Source organism: Palaemon carinicauda, chromosome 45, assembly GCF_036898095.1.
Source record: "Palaemon carinicauda isolate YSFRI2023 chromosome 45, ASM3689809v2, whole genome shotgun sequence".
Taxonomy (NCBI): domain Eukaryota; kingdom Metazoa; phylum Arthropoda; class Malacostraca; order Decapoda; family Palaemonidae; genus Palaemon; species Palaemon carinicauda.
The window spans coordinates 24,699,496-24,723,379 of NC_090769.1; the positions used below are offsets into that span (position 1 = coordinate 24,699,496).

Genomic DNA, 23,884 nt, shown 5'->3' on the forward strand with positions numbered 1-23,884 from the left:
CTTCTCTTGCGGCTTGTTCCTGGTCTCTTATCCTGAATTATGCAATACGCTTAGTGACTTCAAGGTCTGTCAAGAACAGACCCAGTACTAGAAGCCATGGGTCAAATGCTAATATCACAGAACTTCACTATATCAGTCGCTAACATTTTCTGGGCGACTTGACCCTTTTACCCCCAGGCTATTTGGAAATTTCCAACCCTTAACCCCCAGGGGGTTATTTTTTTCCCAGCACATTTTGCAGTATATTTTTTTTAAGTTGCTCTAACAGCCTTAATTTTTGCCATAGAGAGGTCAGGTTGGTCTCATTCTCTTGGAAAATGCCTGAATTTTCTCATTGCCTAAAATAAGATTTAATTACTTTACTCCTGGAACATGAAGTCGGGCGAGCTTGAAAAGCATACCTCTTAACCCTCTTACCCCCAAAGGACGTACCGGTACGTCCATGGGCATAAAGGGATGGCTTTTGTGAAACGTACCAGTACGTCCTTTGGGGGTAAGAGGGTTAAGAGGTATGCTTTTCAAGCTCGCCCGACTTCATACTCCAGGAGTACAGTAATTAAATCTAATTTTAGGCAATGCATGGTTCAACATGAATGCAAGGAGAGAAGAAATGAACTGAATGAAAGCATGGATTTGAACTTTATTTTCTCTGATATATTTCAGAACTACCTCAGTAATTGTATTTGCCCTTAAATAAGAAGGAGCAGTTCACTGGAGAATACGGCATACAGTACAGCACTGGGCTTGCCTTCACCAAAAAACAACACATCACAATGCCTTTAAGTCATTAGTTTTCCAATTCTAATGCAAAAACTGAATAACTAATTTAGCTTCTTCAACAATGAAGAGGAATCAGAATACACTTGCATCATTCACTTACAAAAAAAGCTGACCATTGGAACTGGTCGACACCAGAAGGCAATACTTTCACTTGTTGAAGCAATTGCCAAACTGTTCTTTTGAACCATTAAATAATAGCAAAATAAAAAGTCTCTAGAGTGTATGAATAAATAAATCATAATTCAATTCATGTATACATTCAATATTTATTTTTGTACGTTTTTGTCTTTTGCAAATAGAATTTAGAAAAATATACCATCTACGTTCAGAACCCAAAGACAAAATTCTCATGTACATAAACTTTTATCAACACAGATAAATACTGTATGTGATAGGATAATCAAACAAGGTTGTGAGAAAGAATTTATTCAACCAGACAATTAAATCCTTAAAGACAAGCTGTTATCACCAAGTCTCTTGGATGCATCAACCGCAATTACTTCAAAAAACAGTATCCCAATAAATTAACAATCTCACACTGCATAAAACATTACAGTATACTGTATCAAAATCATACAATTGAATTTAATATAAAATTTAGGCCTTAAGCCAAGGAAAAACATATAAATCCTGCTACATATGACAATATAAAAGTGAAAAATCTGTAGTAGATAGGATGGCTAAAAATTAAGTTGATTAAGATGGGGCATAATTTGTCATTATTTCATATTAAACTCACCAATGAACTGAGTAATATCTGCCATCAAAGTATGTTGTTTCTCCTCTGAGCATCTTTTGATTGAAGCTGTTACAAATTTTCCAAAAGTTTCAGCAACTTCAGCAGCCTTTTTTTCTTGAATTTTGGATAGCTTTGCTCTTTTGGAACTACTTCTGGATATAACGTTATCACACCCTCTGTCAATACCCACTGCATGTGAACACCCAGCAACAGCAGGGTCTACAGCCTCTCTTTTGACCGAGTTGTTATTGGCGCTCCAATCACCAATAATTCGGAGTTCATCTTTTGTTTTTTGGCTCTGCTGCTGTAATTCATTTAAGATAGACAGACTTGCAATTGGTAATCTACCTATGGAACCTTCTTCTTTGACTGTGACTGGGTTTTCTCTCCTCTGAAACAAAAAGGATACAACATTACAATGAGCAGGGAATGCTAATGTTGAAAGTGTATTTGTTCCGTAACTGAAATACAAACCAAGCTATTTACATAGGGGGTAATTACTTCGGCGTAACTGAATGACTAGCCATAAGAATTTTAGCGAGGGATTACTACCCCACCACTAGTTAGAGGGGGGTAGGGAGGGGGTAGCTTGCTACCCCCCCCCCCCCCCACCCTCTCACACACTAGTGAGTGCTCCACTTTGCTTTTGGCTCGGGAGGCGATCAGATGTGTCTGCTCTCTCCCTCTCTTGACTGCCATTACTGTAATCTGTTATGCTTTCTCTTTTCTACAGTGTGTGTTTGAAGTTGGCCTCTATTATTTTAATATGCGTACGTGTCCTGGATTACCTGGCCGCCCTTGTGGGACCTTTATGTCGGCCATCGACACCGATCCCCACACCTTATGTCCTCACTGTAGGGGCCAACGGTGTGATAGCGGTAACGTATGTATTGAATGTAGGGAGTGGTCTACCTCCCAGTGGGAGAGGTTTGCCCGGCGCCAGAAGAAGAAGTCTAAAAGGGATTTGTTCTGTAACCGAAATACAAACCACGCTATTTACATAGGGTATTACTTTCGGCGTAGCTGAAATGACGAGCCATCAGATTTTTAACGAGGGTTAGGGGGTAGGGGAGAGATAGCTAGCTACCCCTCCCCCCTCACACACCGGTGAACTGATTCACTTCACTTTTGGCTCAGGTGATGGTCAGACGTGTCTGCTCTCACCCTCGCAATGACAGCCTTAATCTTTTTTGCTTTTTCTTTTCAGCTTTGTGTGTTAGGAAGTTGCTTCTCTACCTTATTATGCGGAAGTGCCCTGGTTTACCCGACCGGCCTTGTGGGACTTATATGTCGGCGGTCGAGACGGACCCTAGCCATCACCTGCGCGCCATCGTTCGCCTACGCCCTACCGCGCACAGACTTTCTGCGCTCGCTGATCGCCCTTCTGCGCGCCCACGCGTTAAGGGAATTTCCCCTGCGCGTGGGCGCTCTCCAAAGTCTCGCCGAGACCCCACGCGCCATCGCGCCCGCGAACAGTCCCCTCGCCCTGCGCCTCCTGTTTTGCCAGATCGCCCTTCTGCTCGCCATCTGTCTCCTGAGCGCCCGCGCGTTTCACCGCCTGCGCTACATCACTCGCCAACGCGTCAGCGAGGACTTTCACCAGCCTCCAGAACTGCTGCGCGCCCACGCATGGACACCTCAGACCGCAGTCGTTCTCCGACGAGCCATCATCGCTCGCCAACGCGCCATCATCGCTCGCCAGCCCGTCAACGCTCGCCCATGCGCACCCTCGCCATCTTCTCTGCACGCCCGCGCCCACGTGCGCCCGACCTATCGCCCGAGCACGATTCGGACGAGATACCCCAGCGCGATCAACGTGTTCCCCAGCGCGAGCTACCGCGCGAGCTACCGCGTGAGCAACAGCAGAAGCTCCCACAGGAACAGACAGGAATGAGAGCAGCCAGATCCTCCTCACGTTCCCCCCCCCACTCCGAAGGATCGCCAGATCCCCTTCCCTTCTGAGGGTGTCGCCGACAGTGCCCCTGTCAGCAAGCAGCCTTGGTTTGGGTCCCTATTCAGATCTGTCGTCCAGGCTCTTAAGCCTGCCTTCGCTGAAATGGGGCTTAAATCAATGGCGGCTCCGACCCCGTTGAAGAGGAAGAGAGGAGTGGATCCCGTGGCGACTTCTCCTAGGGCCAAGTTGGCTCCGAAGACATCCTTGGAGAAGGCTCCTTCTCCCACCCAGACTTTTTCTCCCTCTCCTGTGGACGAGAATTTCCCATCCTTAGGGGAGGCTACCGAGGTGAGGCGTTCTCCCATCGCACCAATGTGAGAAACCCCACCCCGTGTTGGAGAACCATCCCGGGTAGACCAAGAGAAGAGCCCTCGGACATCACTGTTGGAGTCTTGTATTCCTCCCAGGAGGGAGCCTAAGGACTCCAAGACGATTCCCAAGTCGTCCTCCAGGATTTGGACAGAACCTTCAAGACCCGCGGAGAACGGCCACGTGTCCCCCCAAGAAGAGCCTTTGGGGACAGGAGACTTCGCTGCCAGTTCTTCAGGAGGTGAGCCACAGGAATCCGAGCATGCCTTTTGGCTATTCCTAACTCTGATGAGGAATCTCAATAGGATCCCCGATCCTGACATGCCTCCTCGTGAGGGCAAGAACACGGTCCTAGACCGAGTCTATGGCATTCAGAAACCTCCAAAGACCAGTGCAGCTTTGCCCTGGTCCCAAGGGGAGAAGAGTGCCAGGGACAAGGTAGAGGCCCAGCTCTCCGATCTTGCCTCCTCCAGCCGTTCTTCGGCTTGCAACAAACTCCTCCTAACTCCTCGTGTCCAACAGAGGAGGTACTTTGAAATCTTAGAGGAGTCTGCGTTAGCTCTTCCACTCCACCACTCTGTGGAGGAGCTGACCAAGGGAGTCCCTCTCGAGAGACACTCGAGCCGGCAAGTGTCTTTCTCGGCTACGGAGATCCTAAGCCATGAGAAAGTCGCGAAGTGTGCCATGCAGGCCACTTCATGGCTAGATCTCTGGCTGGGATCTCTTGGCATCCTGTTGCAATCTGAGGACTTGTCCAAGGAGAGCACTAGGAAGGCCCTGGAAACCTTCTTACTCTCTGGCACTCGCACCATTGAGTTTCTGGCCCACCAAGTTTCAAACTTGTGGGCCAATACCTTTCTGAAACGCCGTGATGCGGTGATAGAGAGGTTCGACACGAAGGTTCTAGCAGTCGAGGTGAGCAGGCTCAGACATTCCTCCCTTCTAGGGAAGAATCTGTTTGAGCCTAAGGATGTGGAACGGGCAGCCGAGAGGTGGAGGAAGACCAACCAGGACTCCCTCCTACATAGGGCTCGTACGTCCAAGCCCTATAAACCTCCGGCACCTCAACAACCTCGCCCGTCCAAGACGACGAAGCTGGCAACAGCAGCGAAGACGACGGTGTCCAAACAGCCCTTTCCTGTCGAAGACAAGAAAGGCGGCAAGAAGTCCTCCAGGGGAGACAAGAATCCTAGAGGGAGCGGCCGAGGCTGCAAACGCTAGGATTGGCAGTCCCCCTGCATGTCCACCAGTGGGAGGATGCCTTCAAAGTTGCGCGAACAGGCGGCAGCAACTCGGGGCCAATTCCTGGACGATTTCCGTAATCAGCCAGGGATATCGCGTCCCATTCATAACATCTCTACCTCCCCTGACAGCGAATCCAGTGTCGTTGAGCGCCCTTGCCATGGGATCGGCAAGGGGCCAAGCCCTACGGACAGAAGTTCAGACCATGTTAAAGAAGGACGCTCTCCAGGAGGTCGTCGACGGCTCTCCAGGTTTCTTCAGTCGACTCTTTCTTATAAAGAAGGCTTCTGGAGGCTGGAGACCAGTCATTGATCTCTCGGCTCTGAACAAGTTTGTCAAACAAACTCCGTTCAGCATGGAGACAGCGGACACGGTCAGACTTGCAGTGAGACCACAAGACTTTATGTGTACACTGGATCTGAAGGACGCGTACTTCCAGATCCCAGTCCATCTGTCTTCAAGGAAGTACAGTACATAAGATTCAGCCTAGACAGCAAGATCTACCAGTTCAAGGTGCTGTGTTTCGGTCTCTCCACAGCACCTCAGGTTTTCACCAGGGTGTTCACACTGATTTCTTCGTGGGCACACAGGATCGGCATCCGTCTCCTCCACTATCTGGACGACTGGCTGATCCTGGCAGACTCGGAGTCGAACCTTCTTCAACACCGAGACAAGCTTCTGGGAATTTGCCAAGATCTGGGATCTTGGTAAATCTCGAGAAGTCTTCTCTGCTTCCATCTCAACGACTGGTATATCTAGGCATGACATTGGACACCAATCTCCACAAAGCCTTCCCATCGGACTACAGGATAGCAAGGCTGAGAAGGGTCGCAGACCCTTTCCTCAGACGAGAAGAACTTCCAGCCCAATTGTGGTTACGTCACCTCGGTCACCTCTCCTCCCTGGCCTGTCTAGTTCCAAACGGTCGCCTCAGGATGAGATCCCTGCAATGGCGACTAAAGTCCTGGTGGAATCAAGGCCACGATTCCCCGGACATTCTGGTCCCTATGGGCCCTGCGGAACGGACGGACCTCCAGTGGTGGTTGACAGAGGAAAACCTACGAAAGGGAGTGGATCTTCTCGTCCTCCCCCCGGATTTGATGCTGTTTTCGGACGCCTGAAAAAAAGGGTGGGGGCCCACATTCTGAACCACAGGACCTCAGGCCTATGGTCAGAATCAGAAAAGTGCCTCCACATAAATCTGCTAGAGATGAAGACAGTTCCAACAATACCTGGCGGGTCACTCTGTGGTGGTGATGAGCGACAACACCACGGTAGTGGCTTACATCAACAAGCAGGGAGGTACCTTTTCACAACAGCTATCCCATCTTGCAGTAGAGATACTGAGATGGACCGAAGTCCACTCGATTCAACTATTTGCTCGCTTCATTCCGGGCAAGAGGAATGTGCTCGCCGACAGTCTGAGCAGAGCAACTCGGATAGTGAGTACCGAGTGGTCTTTGGATCGTCTAGTAGCCAACAGAGTCCTGACTTTGTGGGGTTCCCCGACAGTGGATCTGTTCGAGACGGCCTTGAATTTCAAGCTCCCCCTATACTGCTCCCCGGTACCGGACCCCAAAGCACTCTGGCAAGATGCCTTCCAACAACGGTGGGACAACATAGACGTCTACGCCTTTCCCCCGTTCTGTCTGATGAGAAGAGTACTCAACAAGACCAGACTATCGGTCAACCTTTTAATGACTAATAGCTCCGCTATGGCATCATGCAGAATGGTTCCTGGACCTTCTGCAGCTCCTGACGGAACTTCCGAGAGAACTCCCTCCTTGACACGAGCTACCACATGCCAACATCTTCCACAAAACCGTAGCGTGGCTACGACTTCACGCCTGGAGACTATCCAGCACCTCCTCAGAGAGAGAGGCTTTTCGCAACAAGTTGCGGACAGGATGTCTCGACACCTGCGAAAGTCATCCGCAGGGGTCTCCCAGGCAAAGTGGAAAGTCTTTTGTGGTTGGTGTCGTGGAAGGGGTATCTCTCCACTCGATGCCACTATTCCAGCAATAGCGGAGTTCCTCGTTTATTTGTGGGAAGAAATGCGCCTTTCAGTCTCAGCGGTGAAAGGCTATCGCTCAGCCTTAAGTCTTGCCTTCAGGCTCAAAGGAATGGACATTTCATCCTCGCTGGAACTTTCTTTACTCATACGAAGTTATGAACTTACCTGCTCTCAGTCGGAAGTGAGACCTCCATGGAACGTGGTTCTGGTCCTCAGGTCTCTTAAGAGACCTCCCTTCGAACCTCTACGCCAGGCTTCTGATCGCCACCTGACTTGGAAGACGGTGTTCCTGCTAGCCCTGGCTTCGGCCAAGCGTATGACATCGCCCATTCAAGGGGATGGGGGGAGGTAACGTTCAGATTCGTCCATGAGTTTGTAGCCAAGACTCAGAATCGAGGGGTGCCGGACCCTCGGTTCGATTCCTTCCTGATCTCGAGTCTCCATTCTGTAACAGATGACCCAGTGAGGAGTCTGAGGCGCTATCTTAAAAGAACAGCTGCAGTTCATCCTCAGGTGCAAGCATTGTTCGTAAGCACAGGAAGGACGAAGAGGAGGGTCACCAAGAACACGATCTCTGCCTGGATTCGCAGAGTCATTCACCATTCCCTGAATCCTGACCCTCCTCTGTCACGTCGCCCTAGGGCACACGATGTCAGGGGCATCGCTACGTCCCTGGCCTTCAAAAGAAACTACTCTGTGACGCAGGTTCTTCAAGCTGGGGTCTGGAAGCATCAACCGACCTTCACAGCCCATTACCTGCAAGACGTGACCCACAGGAGGCTCGATACATTCTCTATCGGCCCTGTGGTGGCTGCACAACAGCTGGTTTAAACCTCAGGCTCCTTAATGGACAAGTAGCAGAAGGTTGAGGGCATTGTTACCTGGTTTTAGATTCCATGAATGAAAAGGTATGACTGGCTCTTATTCTTTTCTTCATCATCCCCTCTCTTGGGGAAGGCAGCATCCTGGGTTCTCTGCACAGCTGACCTCAAACCCCTGCAGGTAAACCATGTTTCCTTGTGTTCTTAGTATCAAGTTAATACTGTCACGTCCCCATACCCTGACGAGGTGGTATTGGGAACGTCCTAACCTAGAATTCCATCTAAAGGACTCCAGGTCAACTTCCTAGGACGAGTCACACTTCATTCCTCCACACACCAGCTTATGTAGGCCGCGGTCCTTGCAGAGCAAGGTACTTGCAAGGTGCAGGGACTCCTTATCTTGGATGCTAACACATCCGGATACTGAGTCCCCGGGCAAAGCCAAAGCCAGTAAGGCTGGGACTTACCACCCTACCTAAGGGTTGAGTCACCCTATGTAAATAGCGTGGTTTGTATTTCGGTTACGGAACAAATGACAAATTTGTAGATAATTTGTATTTTTCCTAACCATACAAACCTTAGCTATTTACACATACTTACCCGCCATCCCTGTCCCCCATGAAGTCCTACCTCTAAGCGAAGTGAATCAGTTCACCGGTGTGTGAGGGGGGAGGGGTTGCTAGCCACCCCTCCCCTACCCCCTCGCTAACTAGCGAGGGGGTAGTTAACCCTCGTTAAAATCTAATGGCTCGTCATTTCAGCTACGCCGAAAGTAATACCCTATGTAAATAGCTAAGGTTTGTATGGTTAAGAAAAATACAAATTATCTACGAATTTGTCATATTTCTCCTTCAGAGGTTTCTCTGAAGAGAAAATTCCAAGGCTGCTTCTTCCGTAGCCCTTTCCTCCTCCAAAGCTCCCACTCGATTGGTCTCTTCCGAGAGGCTGGCGAGTGGTAGCGTAGACTGTATTGCTGTTGATCGATCCCGGGGTGCGGGAGAGGTAGTTGCCTCCCATAGCGAGGCAGCTGCCCTCCTCCCCCAAAGGAGGATATTGATTCTCATTTGTCTGTAAATAACTCTGATTTATTACAGCTTTGGGCTTCCTTGGGGCTTCAGGGTTCGCCCTCCAGGGAAGCCCTGTTTAACATGATCAAACTAGGTGCATCCGTTAAACAATCGCCGACGACAGCAGGGATAAATCCTTTGTATGTCGTTGACCGTGTAACGGATGCATCGAGTGTTTCTGTTCAAACACCTGTGCCTGTTGTTGCTGAGGTAGCTGAAGGCTTAGGTTCCCCCTCCGAACATCCTTCGAGGGAGGAACTAAGTCCTACGGTCTCTCCTGCAGGTGATTCTCCCCCTCGGGGGAGTTCACTGACAGAGACTCCTCTGTGGAGGCCTTATGAAGGTCAGCTTGCTGATCCAACGGCCCCTCGTGGGCGTATAAGGCGGAAGGCTCGTCCTCCCCTTCTCCGTAGAGATCTTCCTTCTTCTCACAAGGGAGTTAGGAGGCGCCTCTTCGGCTTGTCATCCCCGCAGTCCTCTGCGGAGGAGACAACTCGCCGTTCACCGTTCCTGCCAACTACCACCTTAGACCTCTCCGGAGATCGTTCGCGATCCCCTTCGGAGGAAGGTCGTCCTTCGGGACCCTATGTCCAGTCTCCCTCCAGACTTGCCGTCACCCTTCAAGGATGCTGATGCGCTGTATGTGCCGACAAAACCTGTCATTGCGCAGGCAACGGTCCCTTCGGGGCATAAGGGTCTTGAGCGCAAAACTGCGCCTCAAACCCTTAAGCGCCAGGTTATACCTGCGTGCCTTACTGCTGCTGATCCAAACTTAGCGCCACAGCGCTCACCTGCGCGCACTTGTTCCTGTTACGCGCCAGAGTTCCCCTGCGCGCCCACAACCTTCTGCGCACCCGCGCCCACCAGCAGTTCCTGATTTAGCGCGCCCGCGCCCACCTGCGCACAAGTGCCCTGCAGTTCTTGTATCACGCGCAGTCCAAGAGGCACCCAGGTTAGCGCACAGGCGCTCACGGGTGCCTTTAGACCCTCAGCGCTCTTCTATTATGAAGAGTGACGCGCGCCAATCACGCGCAATTCCTGACATAGCGCGCTTCCACATCTCAGCGCGCAGTCCAGGAGGTGCCTAAGCTAGCGCACGGGCGCTCAGAGGTACCTCTGGACTCACCATCCAGACTGCGCGTGCTTCCAACTGCGCGCAATATTCCAGTTTTGCGCCATGTTCCAGCTGCGCACGATGCGCGCCCAACCCAACAGCACACACCTACACGCTCGATTCCTGTTGCGCGCCCATCGCAACAGCGCACACCTGTGTGCCCACATCCTGATGCGCGCCTAACAATCTCACGATCGCCTAAGGTACCTGCGCCTAGCAATCTCACGATCGCCTAAGGTACCTACGCAATCTACGCAGCGCTCACGCACTCACCCTCGCGCTATCACGAGGCTGCGCAATTGCGCCCTCGCCCTGTCTTTACAGACACGCCCCCATGTACTGCTGCGCACTCGCTTCCACCAGTACCACATCAGGTTACTGCGCGCCCTTGCATCCAGCCTTCAACCCCGCCTCATAAACCAGCTCCTGTGTGCTACACGCCCTCACCATCTCCTACGTGCACGTGCGCGAAATTCCTGCAGCGAATGATTCTTTCGCGCGCGACCCAGAACAGGGCTCATCATGCGATCACCAGCGTGATCGGCGCCCCGATCGCCAACGCGATCACGTATGAGTTGCAACGGGGCTTCGGGCAGACAGGTCATTGTCTCGATCCCCTCCCCGTAAGCGCAGAACAGCGCGCTCGCCGTAGGAGGGGAGGTTTCCGGACAGGTCTAAGGACTCTTCTTCTTCTTTTTCAGCTTCTCATCAGGCGAACCCTCATTTGTCGACTCCTCCAAGGGATCGAACGATCCCCTTCCCTCCAGAGGGAGTGTCTGATAGCGCGACTGTCCGCCAGCAGCCATGGTTTGGTACCATAGTCAGAGCTCTTATGCAGGCGATGAAGCCTGTTCTCTCTGACTTAGGTCACAAATTGGTGGCAGCTTCCTCCCCCCTGAAGAGGAAGAGAGGAGTTCCCCTCCGTGGTAACTTCTCCGAGGACTATCCTGTCTCCTCGCAAATCCTTGCGCAAGGCTCCTTCCCCCCCTCAGACTTTCTCTCCCTCCCCTGTGGATGAGTATTACCCATCCTCAGGAGAGTCGGAAGAGCCGGTCCATTCCCCAATGGGGGAAACTCTGTATCCCTCCCAGGAGGGCCCAGGAGGGAACCGAAGGACTCGAAGACTGTTCCTAAAGCTTCGACAAGGATTAGACAGGAACCAGATAGACCTTCGGAGAACGTCCGCGAGTCTCCCCAGGAAGAGCCACTGGGGACGGGAGACTTTGCTGCCAGTCCTTCAGGAGGAGAGCACCAAGAGTCAGAACATGCGTTCTGGCAAGTTCTGACCCTCATGAGGAACCTCAACGGGATTCCAGACCAAGAGATTCTTCCTCGTGAGGGAAAGGATACGGTCCTGGACCAAATCTACAGCATCCAGAAACCCTCTAGAGCCAGTGCAGCTTTGCCCTGGTCACAGGGGATGAAGAGTGCCAGAGACAAGGTCGAGGGCCAGCTCTCTGAGCTTGCCTCCTCCAATAGATCCAGTGCCGGTAACAAGCTCCTCCCTCCTCCTCGAGTCCATCAGAGGAGGTATTTTGAGATCTTAGAGGAGACTTGTTTGGGTTTTCCAGTTCACCATTCCGTGGAAGAACTCACTGGGGGAGTCCCTCGAGAGACTCTCCAACTGGCAGGTGTCCTATTCTGCAGCTGAGATCCTAAGCCAGTAGGTGGCGAAGTGTGCCATGCAGGCAACTTCGTGGCTTGACATCTGGCTGGGGTCTTTGGGCATCCTGGTACGTTCTGAGGATTTGTCCAAAGACAGTACCTGGAAGGAACGGGAGACATTCTTGCACTCAGGCACTCGTACCATTGAGTTTCTGGCCCACCAAGTCTTGAGCTTGTGGGCCAACATGATTCTCAAACGACGGGATGCAGTGGCTGAGAAATTTCACCAGAAGGTCCCCAGTTCCGACGTTAGCAGGCTCAGACACTCTTCCATTCTCGGTAAGAGTCTGTTTGAGCCTAAGGACGTGGAGCTAGCTGCTGAGAGGTGGAGGAAGTCCAATCAGGACTCCCTCATCCACAAGGCCCTAACATCGAGGCCTTACAAACCTCCAGCAGCCCAGCAGCCCCGTCCAGCTAAGTACACAAAGAAGACAACAGCAGCAAAGCCGAAGGTGTCTAAGCCCTTTCCTGCCAAGGGCAGAAGGGGCAACAAGTCCTCCAGGGGAGGTAAAAATCCTAGAGGTAGCGGCCGAAACCATAAACGCTAGGATTGGCAGTCCCCCTGCATGTCCACCAGTGGGGGGATGCCTACAAAGTTGCGCGACAAGGTGGCAGCAACTTGGAGCAGATACCTGGACGATTTCCGTGATCGGTCAGGGTTATCGCGTCCCGTTCATTTCATCTCTACCTCCCCTGACAGCGAATCCAGTGTCATTGAGCTCCCTTACCATGGGATCGGTAAAGGGGCAGGCCCTCCGGGCAGAAGTCCAGACCATGTTGAAGAAGGACGCTCTCCAAGAGGTAGTGGACGGGTCCCCAGGATTCTACAGTAGACTCTTTCTTGTAAAGAAGGTGTCTGGATGCTGGAGACCAGTCATGGACCTCTCAACACTGTGGACGGGTCCCCAGGCTTCTACAGTCGACTCTTTCTTGTGAAGAAGGCGCCTGGAGGCTGGAGACCAGTCATCACCTCTCAACACTGAATGGGTTTTTCAAACAGACTCCATTCAGCATGGAGACGGCAGACACGGTCAGGCTTGCAGTGAGACCACAAGATTTCATGTGTACACTGGATCTGAAGGACACGTACTTCCAGATCCCAGTCCATCCGTCTTCAAGGAAGTACTTAAGATTTTGCCTAGACAACAAGATCTACCAGTTCAAGGTGCTGTGCTTCGGTCTCTCCACAGCTCCTCAGGTGTTCACCAGTGTTTTCACCCTGATTTCATCATGGGCTCACAGGATCGGCATCCGTCTCCTCCGTTATCTGGACGACTGGCTGATCCTAGCAGACTCGAAGGCAACCCTTCTTCGCCACCAAGACAAGCTTCTCGAACTTTGCCAAGATCTAGGGATCATGGTAAACATCGAGAAGTCCTCTCTGCAGCCCTCTCAGAGACTGGTATATCTAGGCATGGTCATAGACACCAATCTCCACAAAGCCTTCCCATCAGACGACAGGATAGCAAGGCTAATGAAGGTCGCAAGACCTTTCCTCACACGAGAAGAACTTCCAGCCCAAGCATGGTTACGTCTCCTCGGCCATCTCTCCTCCCTGGCCCGTCTGGTCCTCAACAGTCGCCTCAGAATGAGATCTCTCCAGTGGCGACAAGTCCCGGTGGAATCAAGGACACGATTCCCCGGACACTCTGATCCCTATGGGTCAGGTGGAACAGACAGACCTCCAGTGGTGGGTGGCAGACGAGAACCTACGAAAGGGAGTGGATCTTCTCGTCCTCCCCCCGGACTTGATGTTGTTTTCGGACACATCAAAGAAAGGGTAGGGGGGCCCACGTTCTGAACCACAGGACCTCAGGCCTGTGGTCAGAATCAGAAAAGTATCTTCACATAAACCTGCTAGAAATGAAGGCCGTATTCCTGGCACTTCAGAAGTTCCATCAAGTCCTGGCGGGTCACTCTGTGGTGGTGATGAGCGACAACACCACAGTGGTGGCTTATATCAACAAGCAGGGAGGTACCTTTTCAGAACAGCTATCCCATCTTGCAGTAGAGATACTGAGATGGACCGAAGTCCACTCGATCACACTAGCGGATCGCTTCATTCCAGGCAAAAGGAATGTGCTCGCCGACAGTCTGAGCATAGCTATGCAGATAATGAGTACCGAGTGGTCTTGGATCCTCAAGTAGCCAACAAAGTCCTGACTTTGTGGGGTTCCCCGACTGTAGATCTGTTCGCTACAGCGTTGAACTTCAAGCTCCCGCTGTACTGCTCCCCGGTCCCGGACCCCAAGGCTCTCTGGCAAGATGCCTTCCAACAATGGTGGGGCAACATCGATGTGTACGCCTTTCCCCCATTCTGTCTGATGAGGAGGGTACTCAACAAGACCAGAATATCGGTCAATCTATCAATGACCCTCATAGCTCCGCTATGGCATCACGCAGAATGGTTCCCGGACCTTCTGCAACTCCTTACAGAGCCTCCAAGAGAACTCCCTCCTCGACACGAGCTACCACATGCCATCATCTTCCACAAAACCGTAGCTTCGCTTCGGCTTCACACCTGGAGACTATCCAGCATCTCCTCAAGGAGAGAGGATTTTTGCAACAATTTTTGCGAACAGGATGTCTGGACACTTGCGTAAGTCATCCGCAGGGGTCTACCAGGCGAAGTGACAAGTTTTGTGGTTGGTGTCATGGAAGGGGTATCTCTCCACTCGATGCCACTATTCCAGCAATAGCAGAGTTCGTGTATTTGCGGGAGGAAATGCGCCTTTCAGTCTCGGCAGTGAAAGGCTATCTCTCAGCCTTAAGTCTTGCCTTCAGGCTCAAAGGAGTGGACATTTCTTTCTCGCTCGAACTTTCTCTTCTCATACGAAGTTATGAACTTACCTGCCCTCAGTCGGAAGTGAGACCTCCTCCATGGAACGTGGTTCGAGTTCTCAGGTCTCTGAAGAGACCTCCCTACGAACAATTATGCCAGGCTTCAGATCGCCACCTTACTTGGAAGACGGTGTTCCTGCTAGCTTTGGCATCGGCGAATTACATGGTCTCTCATACGACATCGTCCATTCAAGGGGATGGGGGGAGGTAACGTTCAGATTCGTCCCTGAGTTTGTTGCCAAGACTCAGAATCCGGGAGTGCCAAACCCTCGGTTCGACTCTTTCCAGGTTTCCAGTCTCCGTTCTGTAACAGATAACCCAGACCATCTCCTACTGTGCCCAGTAAGGAGTCTGAGGTTGTATCTTAAAAGAACAGCTGCAGTTCATCCCCAGGTGCAAGCTTTGTTCGTGAGCACTGGGAAAACGAAGAGAAGGGTCACCAGGAATACCATCTCAGCCTGGATTCGCAAGGTAATACACCTAGCCTTGAATCCTGACCCTTCTCCGTTACGTCGCCCTAGAGCGCATGATGTCAGGGGCATAGCTACGTCCCTGGCCTTCAAGAAAAATTATTCAGTGACGCAGGTCCTGCAAGCTGGGGTGTGGAAGCGTCAGACCACCTTCACAGCCCACTACCTGCAAGACGTGACACACAGGAGGCTCGATACATTTTCTATTGGCCCTGTGGTGGCTGCACAGCAGCTGGTCTAACCTCAGGCTCCTTAATGGACAAGTAGCAGAAGGTTGAGGGGATTGTTACCTGGTTTTAGTCTGCGTGAATGAAAAGGTATGTCTGGCCCTTATTCTTTTCTTCATCCTCTCCTCCCTTGGAGAAAGCAGCATTCTGGGTTCTCTGCACAGCTGACCTCAAACCACTACAGGTAAACCATGCTTCCATGTGTTCCTAGTATTAAGTGTAATACTGTCATGTCCCCATACCCTGACGAGGTGGTATTGGTAGAGTCCTAGCCTAGATTTCCATCTGAAGAACTCCAGGTCAACTTCCTAGGACAAGTCACTTCTTCACCTTCGCACACAGCTTACGTAGGCCGCAGCAGTTTCACAGCATGCTAGCGAGGAGCAAGGACTCCTTGTTGTCTGAGTACGTAAACACTCTAATATGGAGTCCGCGGGCAAAGCCAAAGCCAGTATGGCAGGGACTTACCGCCCTTCCTAAGGGTTGAGTCGCCCTATGTAAATAGCGTGGTTTGTATTTCAGTTACGGAACAAATGACAAATTCGTAGATAATTTGTATTTTTCCTAACTATACAAACCTTAGCTATTTACACATATTTGGCCGCCAACCCTGTCCCCCATGAAGTCCTACCTCTAAGCAAAGTGAAGCACTCACTAGTGTGTGAGGGGGGGGGGAGCAAGCTACCCCTCCCTACCCCCTACCCCCCCCCCCCTTTAACTAGCGGTGGGGTAGTAAACCCTCGTTAAAATTCTTATGGCTCTTCATTCAGCTACACCGAAGTATTTAACCCCTATGTAAATAGCTAAGGTTTGTATAGTTAGGAAAAATATGACAAATTCGGAGATAATTTGTATTTTTCCTAACCATACAAACCTTAGCTATTTACATTGGGTTTACTTTCGGCGTAGCTGAAATTAACGAGCCAAATATTTTAACGAGGGTTAACTACCCCCGCGCTAGTTAGCAGGGGTAGGGGAAGGGGTAGCTTGCTACCCCTCCCCCCCACACACCGGTGATTTGCTTCACTTCACTTAGAGGTAGGACTTGACTTGGGGGACAGGGCTGGCGGGCAAATATGTGTAAATAGATAAGGTTTGTATGGTTAGGAAAAATACAAATTATCTCCAAATTTGTCATTTGTTTCGTAACCGAAATACAAACTACGCTATTTACATTGGGTGACTTACCCCTTAGGAAGGGATATGTGGAAAGTCCCCAGCCTTACTGACTTTGGCTTTACCCGGGGACTCCGACTCCAAGTGAGTAGCACTCGAGAAAAAAAGAGTCCCTACACCTCCTCGCTTTGCAAGGAACGTGTAGCCTACATAAGTTGTGTATGGAGGAAAGAGCGTGACTTGTCCTATGAAGTTGACCTTGAGACCTTTAGATGGAAATCCAGGATAGGACGTTCCCAATACCACCTCGTCAGGGTAAGGGGGATGCGACAGTATTAAGCTTAATAATAGGAGCACAAGGAAGCATGGTTTACCTGCAGAGGTTGAGGTCAGCTATGCGGAGACCAGGATGCTGCTTCCCCAAGAGAGGGGAGGATGAAGAAAGAAGTAAGGGTCAGACATACTCTTTCATTCACGCAGACTAAAACCGGGTAACAACGCCCTCAACCTACTGCTACTTGTCCATAAAGGAGCCTGAGGATAGACCAGCTATTGTACAGCCACCACAGGGCCGATAGAAAAAGTATCGAGGCTCCTGTGGGTCACGTCCTGCAGGTAGTGGGCTGTGAAGGTCGTCTGACGCTTCCAGACCCCAGCTTGAAGTACCTGCGTCACAGAGAAGTTTCTCTTGAATGCCAGGGACGTAGCGATGCCCCTGACATCGTGTGCCCTAGGGCGACGTGACGGAGGAGGGTCTGGATTCAAGGCGTGATGGATAACCCTTCGAATCCAAGCCGAGATGGTGTTCTTGGTGACCCTCCTCTTCGTCCTGCCTGTGCTAACAAACAATGCTTGCACCTGAGGACGAACTGCAGCTGTTCTCTTCAAGTAACACCTCAGACTCCTCACTGGGCATAATAGCAGCTGGTCTGGGTCGCTTGTTACAGAACGGAGACTCGTGACCCTGAAAGAGTCGAACCGTGGGTTCGGCACTCCAGGGTTCTGAGTCTTGGCAACAAACTCAGGGACGAACCTGAACGTTACCTCCCCCCATCCCCTTGAATGGACAATGTCGTACGAGAGACCATTAAGTTCACTAACTCGCTTGGCAGAGGCCAAAGCGAGCAGGAAAGCTGTCTTCCAAGACAGGTGGCGATCAGAGGCCTGGCGTAATGGTTCGAAGGGAGGTCTCTTAAGAGCCCTGAGAACCCGAACCACATTCCATGGAGGAGGTCTCGCTTCCGACTGAGGGGAGGTAAGCTCATAGCTACGTATGAGTAGAGAGAGTTCCAGCGAGGAAGAAATGTCCACTCCTTTCAGCCTAAAAGCCAAGCTTAAGGCTGAGCGATAGCCTTTTACTGCTGAGACCGAAAGGCGCATTTCCTCCCGCAAATAAACGAGAAACTCCGCTATTGCTGGAATAGTTGCATCGAGTGGAGAGATACCCCTCCCACGACACCAACCACAGAAGACTCTCCACTTCGCCTGGTAGACTCCCTTAGAGGACTTTCGCAGGTGCCGAGACATTCTCTCTGCAACCTGTTGCGAAAAGCTTCTCTCCGTGAGAAGACGCTGGACAGTCTCCAGGCATGAAGCCGAAGCGAGGCTACGGCTTTGTGAAAGATGTTGCAATGTGGTTGTCTGAGTAGCTCGTGTCGTGGGGGAAGTTCTCTCGGGAGCTCCGTCAGGAGCTGCAGAAGGTCCGGGAATCATTCCGCGTGATGTCATAGCGGAGCTATCAGAGTCATCGACAAGTTGACCGATAGTCTGGTCCTGTTGAGAACCCTTCTCATCAGACAGAACAGTGGGAAGGCGTACACATCGATGTTGTCCCACCGTTGTTGGAAAGCATCTTGCCAGAGTGCCTTGGGGTCCGGGACTGGGGAGCAGTACAGGGCAGTTTGAAATTCAAAGCTGTCGCGAACAGATCCACGGTCGGGGAACCCCACAAAGTCAGGACTTTGTTGGCTATCTGAGGATCCAAAGACCACTCGGTACTCACTATCTGCAAAGCCCTGCTCAGACTGTAGGCGAGCACATTCCTCTGCCAGGAATGAAGTGAGCTGATAGTGTTATCGAGTGGACTTTGGTCCACCTCAGAATCTCTACTGCAAGATGGGATAGCTGCTGCGAAAAAGTACCTCCCTGCTTGTTGATATAAGCTACTACCGTGGTGTTGTCGCTCATCACCACCACTGAGTGACCCGCCAGGGTCCGTTGGAACCTTTTTGAAGAGCCAGATAAACGGCCTTCATTTCTAGCAGGTTGATGTGCAGGTACTTTTCTGATTCTGACCAAAGGCCTGAGGTCCTCTGGTTCAGAATGTGCGCCCCCCAACCCTTCTTTTGACGCGTCCGAAAACAGTGTCAATTCCGGGGGGAGGACGAGAAGATCCACTCCCCTTCGCAAGTTCTCGTCGACCAGCCACCACCGCAGGTCCGCCTGTTCCGAAGGTCCTATCGGGACCAGGAAGTCCGGGGAATCGGATCCTTGATTCCACCGGGACTTGAGCTGCCACTGCAGGGATCTCATCCTGAGACAGCCGTTTGGAACGAGACGAGCCAGGGAGGACAGGTGACCTAAGAGACGCAACCACGATTGGGCAGGAAGCTCTTCTCGCCTGAGGAAGGGTTCCGCCACCCTCCTCAGCCTTGCTATCTTGTCGTCTGATGGAAAGGCTTAGTGGAGATTGGTGTCTAACAACATGCCTAGATAAACCAGTCATTGGGACGGCTGCAGAGAGGACTTCTCGAGATTTACCACGATCCCCAGATCCTGGCAAAGTCCCAGAAGTCTGTCTCGGTATCGAAGAAGGGTCGACTCCGAGTCTGCTAGGATCAGCCAGTCGTCCAAATAACGGAGGAGACGGATGCCGTTCCTGTGCGCCCAAGACGAAATCAGGGTAAACACTCTGGTGAACACCTGAGGTACTGTGGAGAGACCGAAGCACAGCACCTTGAACTGGTAGGTCTTGCTGTCTAGGCTGAATCTCAAGTACTTCCTGGAAGACGGATGGATTGGGATCTGGAAGTACGCGTCCTTCAGATCCAGTGTGCACATGAAGTCTTGTGGTCTCACAGCAAGTCTGACTGTGTCCGCTGTCTCCATGCTGAACGGAGTTTGCTTGACAAACTTGTTCAGAGCTGAAAGGTCGATGACGGGTCTCCAGCCTCCAGACGCCTTCTTTACAAGAAAGAGTCGACTGAAGAAGCCTGGGGAGCCGTCGACGACCTCCTGGAGAGCATCCTTCTTGAGCATGGTCTCGACTTCCGCCCGAAGGGCTAGCCCCTTTACCGATCCCATGGCATAGGAGCTCAACGACACTGGATTCTCTGTCAGGGGAGGTTGAGATGTCGTGAATGGGACGCGATACCCTTGGCCGATCATAGAGACCGGCCAAGCATCGGCCCCATGTTGCTGCCACCTGTGCACGCAACTTTGAAGGCATCCCCCCACAGGTGGACACGCGGGGGGACTGCCACTCCTAGCGTTTGCAGCCGCGGCCGCTCCCTCTAGGAGTCTTGCTTCCCGTGGAGGACTTACCGTCCCTCTTGTCCTTGGCAGGAAAGGGCTGGGGTTTAGACACCACTTTCTTAGCTGCTGGCGCCTGCTCCGGTGTCTTGCGAGGCTGCTGCTGATGTTGCTGCGGAGCTGGAGGCTTGTAGGGCCGAGATGCAAGGGCCCTTTGGAGGAGGGAGTCCTGGCTAGACTTCCTCCACCTCTCAGCTGTTCGTTCCATATCTTGGCCATATCTTGGGGCTCAAACAAATTCCCCCCAAGGAGGGAGGCATGTCTGAGCCTGCAGACATCCACGGCGGGGACCTTCGGATGGATCTTCTCGGTCACCGCATCACGACGCTTCAGTACCGAGTTGGCCCACAGGTTGGTAACCTGATGTGCCAGGAACTCGATGGAGTGAGTGCCCGAGAGGAGGAAGGTCTCCAGGGCCTTCCTATTGCTCTCCTTAGACAGATCCTCAGAGCGCAATAGGATGCCCAGAGAACCCAGCCAGACATCCAGCCACTTCGTGGCCTGTATGGCACACTTCGCGACCTTCTCATGGCTTAGGATCTTCGACGCCGAGAACGTCACCTGCCGGGCGGAGAGCTTCTCAAGAGGAACTCCCCTAGTAAGCTCTTCTACCGAATGGTGGAGGGGAAGAGCGAAGCTAGACTCCCCCATGTTCTCAAAATACCTCCTCTGCTGGAGACAAAGAGGTGGGAGGAGTTTGTTCCCGGCAGAGGAACGACTGGAGGAAGCGAGTACTGCAAGCTGAGCGTTGGCCCTGGCTCTGGCACTCTTCAGCCCCTGGGACCAGGGCAGAGCCGCACTGGCCTTTGGGGCTTCCGAGTTCCATAAACCTGATCCAGGACCGTGTCCTTGCCTTCACAGGGGGCGATCACAGGGTCCATGAACCCATTGAGCTGTCTCATCAGGCCCAAGACCTGCCAGAAGGCATGCTCAGACTCTTGCTGCTCTCCTCCCTGCGGACTGGCAGCTAAGTCTCCTGTCCCCGGAAGCTCTTCAAGGGGAGACACATGGACGCTCTCCCGGGGTCTGGCTGGTTCCTGACGAATACGTGAAGAAGACTTCGGCAACGTCTTGGAGTCCTTGGGTTCCCTCCTGGGCAGGATACAAGACTCCAGCAAAGAGGTCTGGTAGGCACCTTCCGCGCGAGACGATTCTCCTCCACGAGGAGGTGACTCCCCCCTTGGTGCCGAGGGGGAGACCGCCGCCTCACTGGACTCTCCCGAGGACGGAAAAGCCTCATCTACGGGAGAAGGAGAAAACGACTGCGAAGGGGACGGAGCCTTCCTGACGGACCTCTTAGGAACCAACTTCTCCCTGGGAGAAGTCACCACGAAGTCCACTCCTCTCCTTCTCTTCAGCGGGGGCGAGGCCGTCGCTGGCTTGTGTCCTAGATCGGCGAGTGCCGGCTTCATAGCCTTCACTAACGCCCGCATCAGAGGACCAAACCAGGACTGCCGAGAAACGGACACAGAGTCCGAAATTCCCGCTGGAGGGAAGGGGATCGGGCGATCCTTCGGAGTGGACACCACTGGACCTGCCTGCAAAAAAGAAGGGGAAGAAAGTTGCCTTGTCCTCTCCGAAGGTCCTTCCTTGTCCTGCAAAAGAGACCTGCGCTTAGGTGGAAGCGATCCCGACTGCAACCTGGCGACACGCGTCCCTGCTGCTGCCATGAGCTGCGGAACCCGACGCGAACGGGGGTCGTGTTGACGCTCGTGCGAGGGTGATACGAAAAGAGTCGCACGCGAGGAGCTGTTGGAGCGCGGGCGCGTAATTGCGCGGAGACAAACGAGCGCGGGGGCGATCGCGAATGGGCGCGTAGGCGAGTGAGCGCGTGGGCGAGCTGGCGAGTGAGTGCGCGAGTGAGCGCGCTGGCGAGTGAACACGCTGGCGAGTGAGCGCGCTGGCGAGTGAACGCGCTGGCGAGTGAGCGCGCTGGCGAGTGAACACGCTGGCGCGTGGGCGAACGAGAGCGCTCAGGAGACCGCTGAGGACCAGGCGACCGATAGTGTCCTGGAGACCTGTGACGCGTGGACGAGCGATGGCGCGTTGGCGAACGCTGGCACGCAGGCGAGCGATGGCGCGTTGGCAAGCGATGGCGCGTAGAACGCGCAGGCGAGCGACCGCGCGTGGGCGAGCTGATCGTAGGGGACCTATGTTTCTCCGGATCTGCTGGGCGCTGACGCGTAGGAGAGCGCTTGCGCGCAGGCGATGGATCACGAGGGGGATCTGGAGATCGCCGGCTCTCAGGGGAACGCTGACGCGCTGGTGATCGTTGACGCGCAGGAGATCGCTGATGAGCAGGAGAACGTTGACGCGTCGGAGAACGCTGGCGAGCAGAGAGACGGCGCGTAGAAGGCTGTGCAGGAGCTATCGGCGCGACGCGCAAAGGCGAACGCTCGCGAGTGGGCTCAGGAAGAGGAGGCGCTTGGGCGTGCAGGAACTCTAGATGTACGCGCAGGAGACCGCGCGCATTGCTGCGCAGGAGAAAGCTGACGAGCAGGATCGCAAGGGCGAGGAGAAGTTGAGTTCTTGCCCATGTCCTGAACCGGAGTTCTAGGGCACGTGGGCGCACAGGGCGCGTGTCAGGAACTGGAAGCGCAGTAGCGCGTTGACGAGCAGGAGATCTAGTGCGCTCAGGAGACCGTTGGCGCGCTGGGCACGCAGCCGGAACAGGAGGATGTTCGTTGTCCGTAGAAGAGCGCTGGCGAGCAGTAGGGCGTTGATCATCAGAAGAGCGCTGGCGAACAGGAGAGCGCTGGCGATCAGTAGAGCGCTGACGAGCAGGAGAGCGTTGGTGCGCTACTACGCGTGAACGAGCAGAAGGGCACGCAGGGGAACCCTGACGCGCAAGGGAAGCGCCCACACCGTGGGCGACATCCCTTTGCCCCAAAGGGACCGGTGCCCGTCGGCTGACAATATCAGAAGACTGCTGGTCGTCTGCACAGGAAGTAGAAGGTCTGGAAGGCGTGGGAGAACGTGAACGATCCCTGGAGAGGTCTAAGGACGCGGCTGCTACAGACTGCTTCCGGCGAGGAGAGTCCCCATCGGAGGACGGAGGAGGAGAAGACTCGAAAAGGCGCCTCTTGACACCCTTATAGGGAGACGGGAGGCCCTTGCGGCGAAGCGGACGATGAGCCTTACGGCGAAGGCAGCCACGAGGGAGGTCGTCAGGATCATCAGTCCTCCGAAGAGGAGTCTCAGTCAGAGTGCTTCCCCGAGGGGGAGACTTAGTCACAGGAGAGCCCGTAGGACCGCCTTCCCCCTCTGAAGGATGTACAGAAGGGGGAGGAGAGCCTTCAGCAACGTCATCAACATCAGGAGCCGCAGAGGTTTGACCAGACTCGTCGGAAGCCTCTGCCACCACGACGTCGACGATAGACAGAGGATCTACCTCTGCTATCACCGGCGACTGCTTGACAGCGGCCCCTAACTGAATAAGGTCAAACAGGGCTTCCTTGGAGGGCAGGCCCTTAAGCCCCAAGGAATCCCCAAGCTGAAAAAGATCATCATTATACACAGGATTAACATTATCAAAATCCTCCCCCGGAGGAGGAGGGGGAACCGCCCCGCTATGGGAGGCGACGCCCTCTCCCGCACCCCGAGGTCGGGAAACAGAACTAGGACCTGCGCTCCCACTCGGCGGCCTCTCACTTGGAGCCAGACGAGGGGGAGCATCGGAGGAGGTTTGGGCGGCGGAAGAAGAGTCCCGAGAGCCTTCCTCCTTCAAGGCATCCCTCGAAGGAGAACGGTCTCTCTTGGACTTCTTCTTACGCCGGCGGGCAAACCTCTCCCACTGGGAGGCAGACCACTCCCTACACTCACTACATGTATTTTCCCTATCACACCGTCGGCCTCGACACTGAGGGCAAAGGGTGTGAGGATCGGTATCCACCGCAGACATGAAGGTACCGCAAGGGCGGCCAGCGATCCCAGGGCACTTGCGCATGATGAACACCAAAGGGCGAGGCCAACTTCAAACACACAGCTGAGGAAA

General features: G+C 53.1%; 2 protein-coding genes across 3 annotated transcripts in view; one reads left to right on the forward strand and one right to left on the reverse strand.

Moving 5' to 3' along the window:
• wash (washout) overlaps positions 1 to 23,884 on the forward strand; it is a 136,634-nt gene that overhangs the window by 57,029 nt on the left and 55,721 nt on the right. The window lies entirely within an intron of this gene.
• Positions 1,208 to 23,884, reverse strand: part of LOC137634635 (uncharacterized) — a 26,349-nt gene continuing 3,672 nt past the window's right edge. The window contains exon 3 of the mRNA XM_068367103.1: positions 1,208 to 1,910. Coding sequence (XP_068223204.1) covers positions 1,500 to 1,910 — 411 coding nt within the window. The 3' untranslated portion in view covers positions 1,208 to 1,499. The remainder of the gene's footprint in view (positions 1,911 to 23,884) is intronic.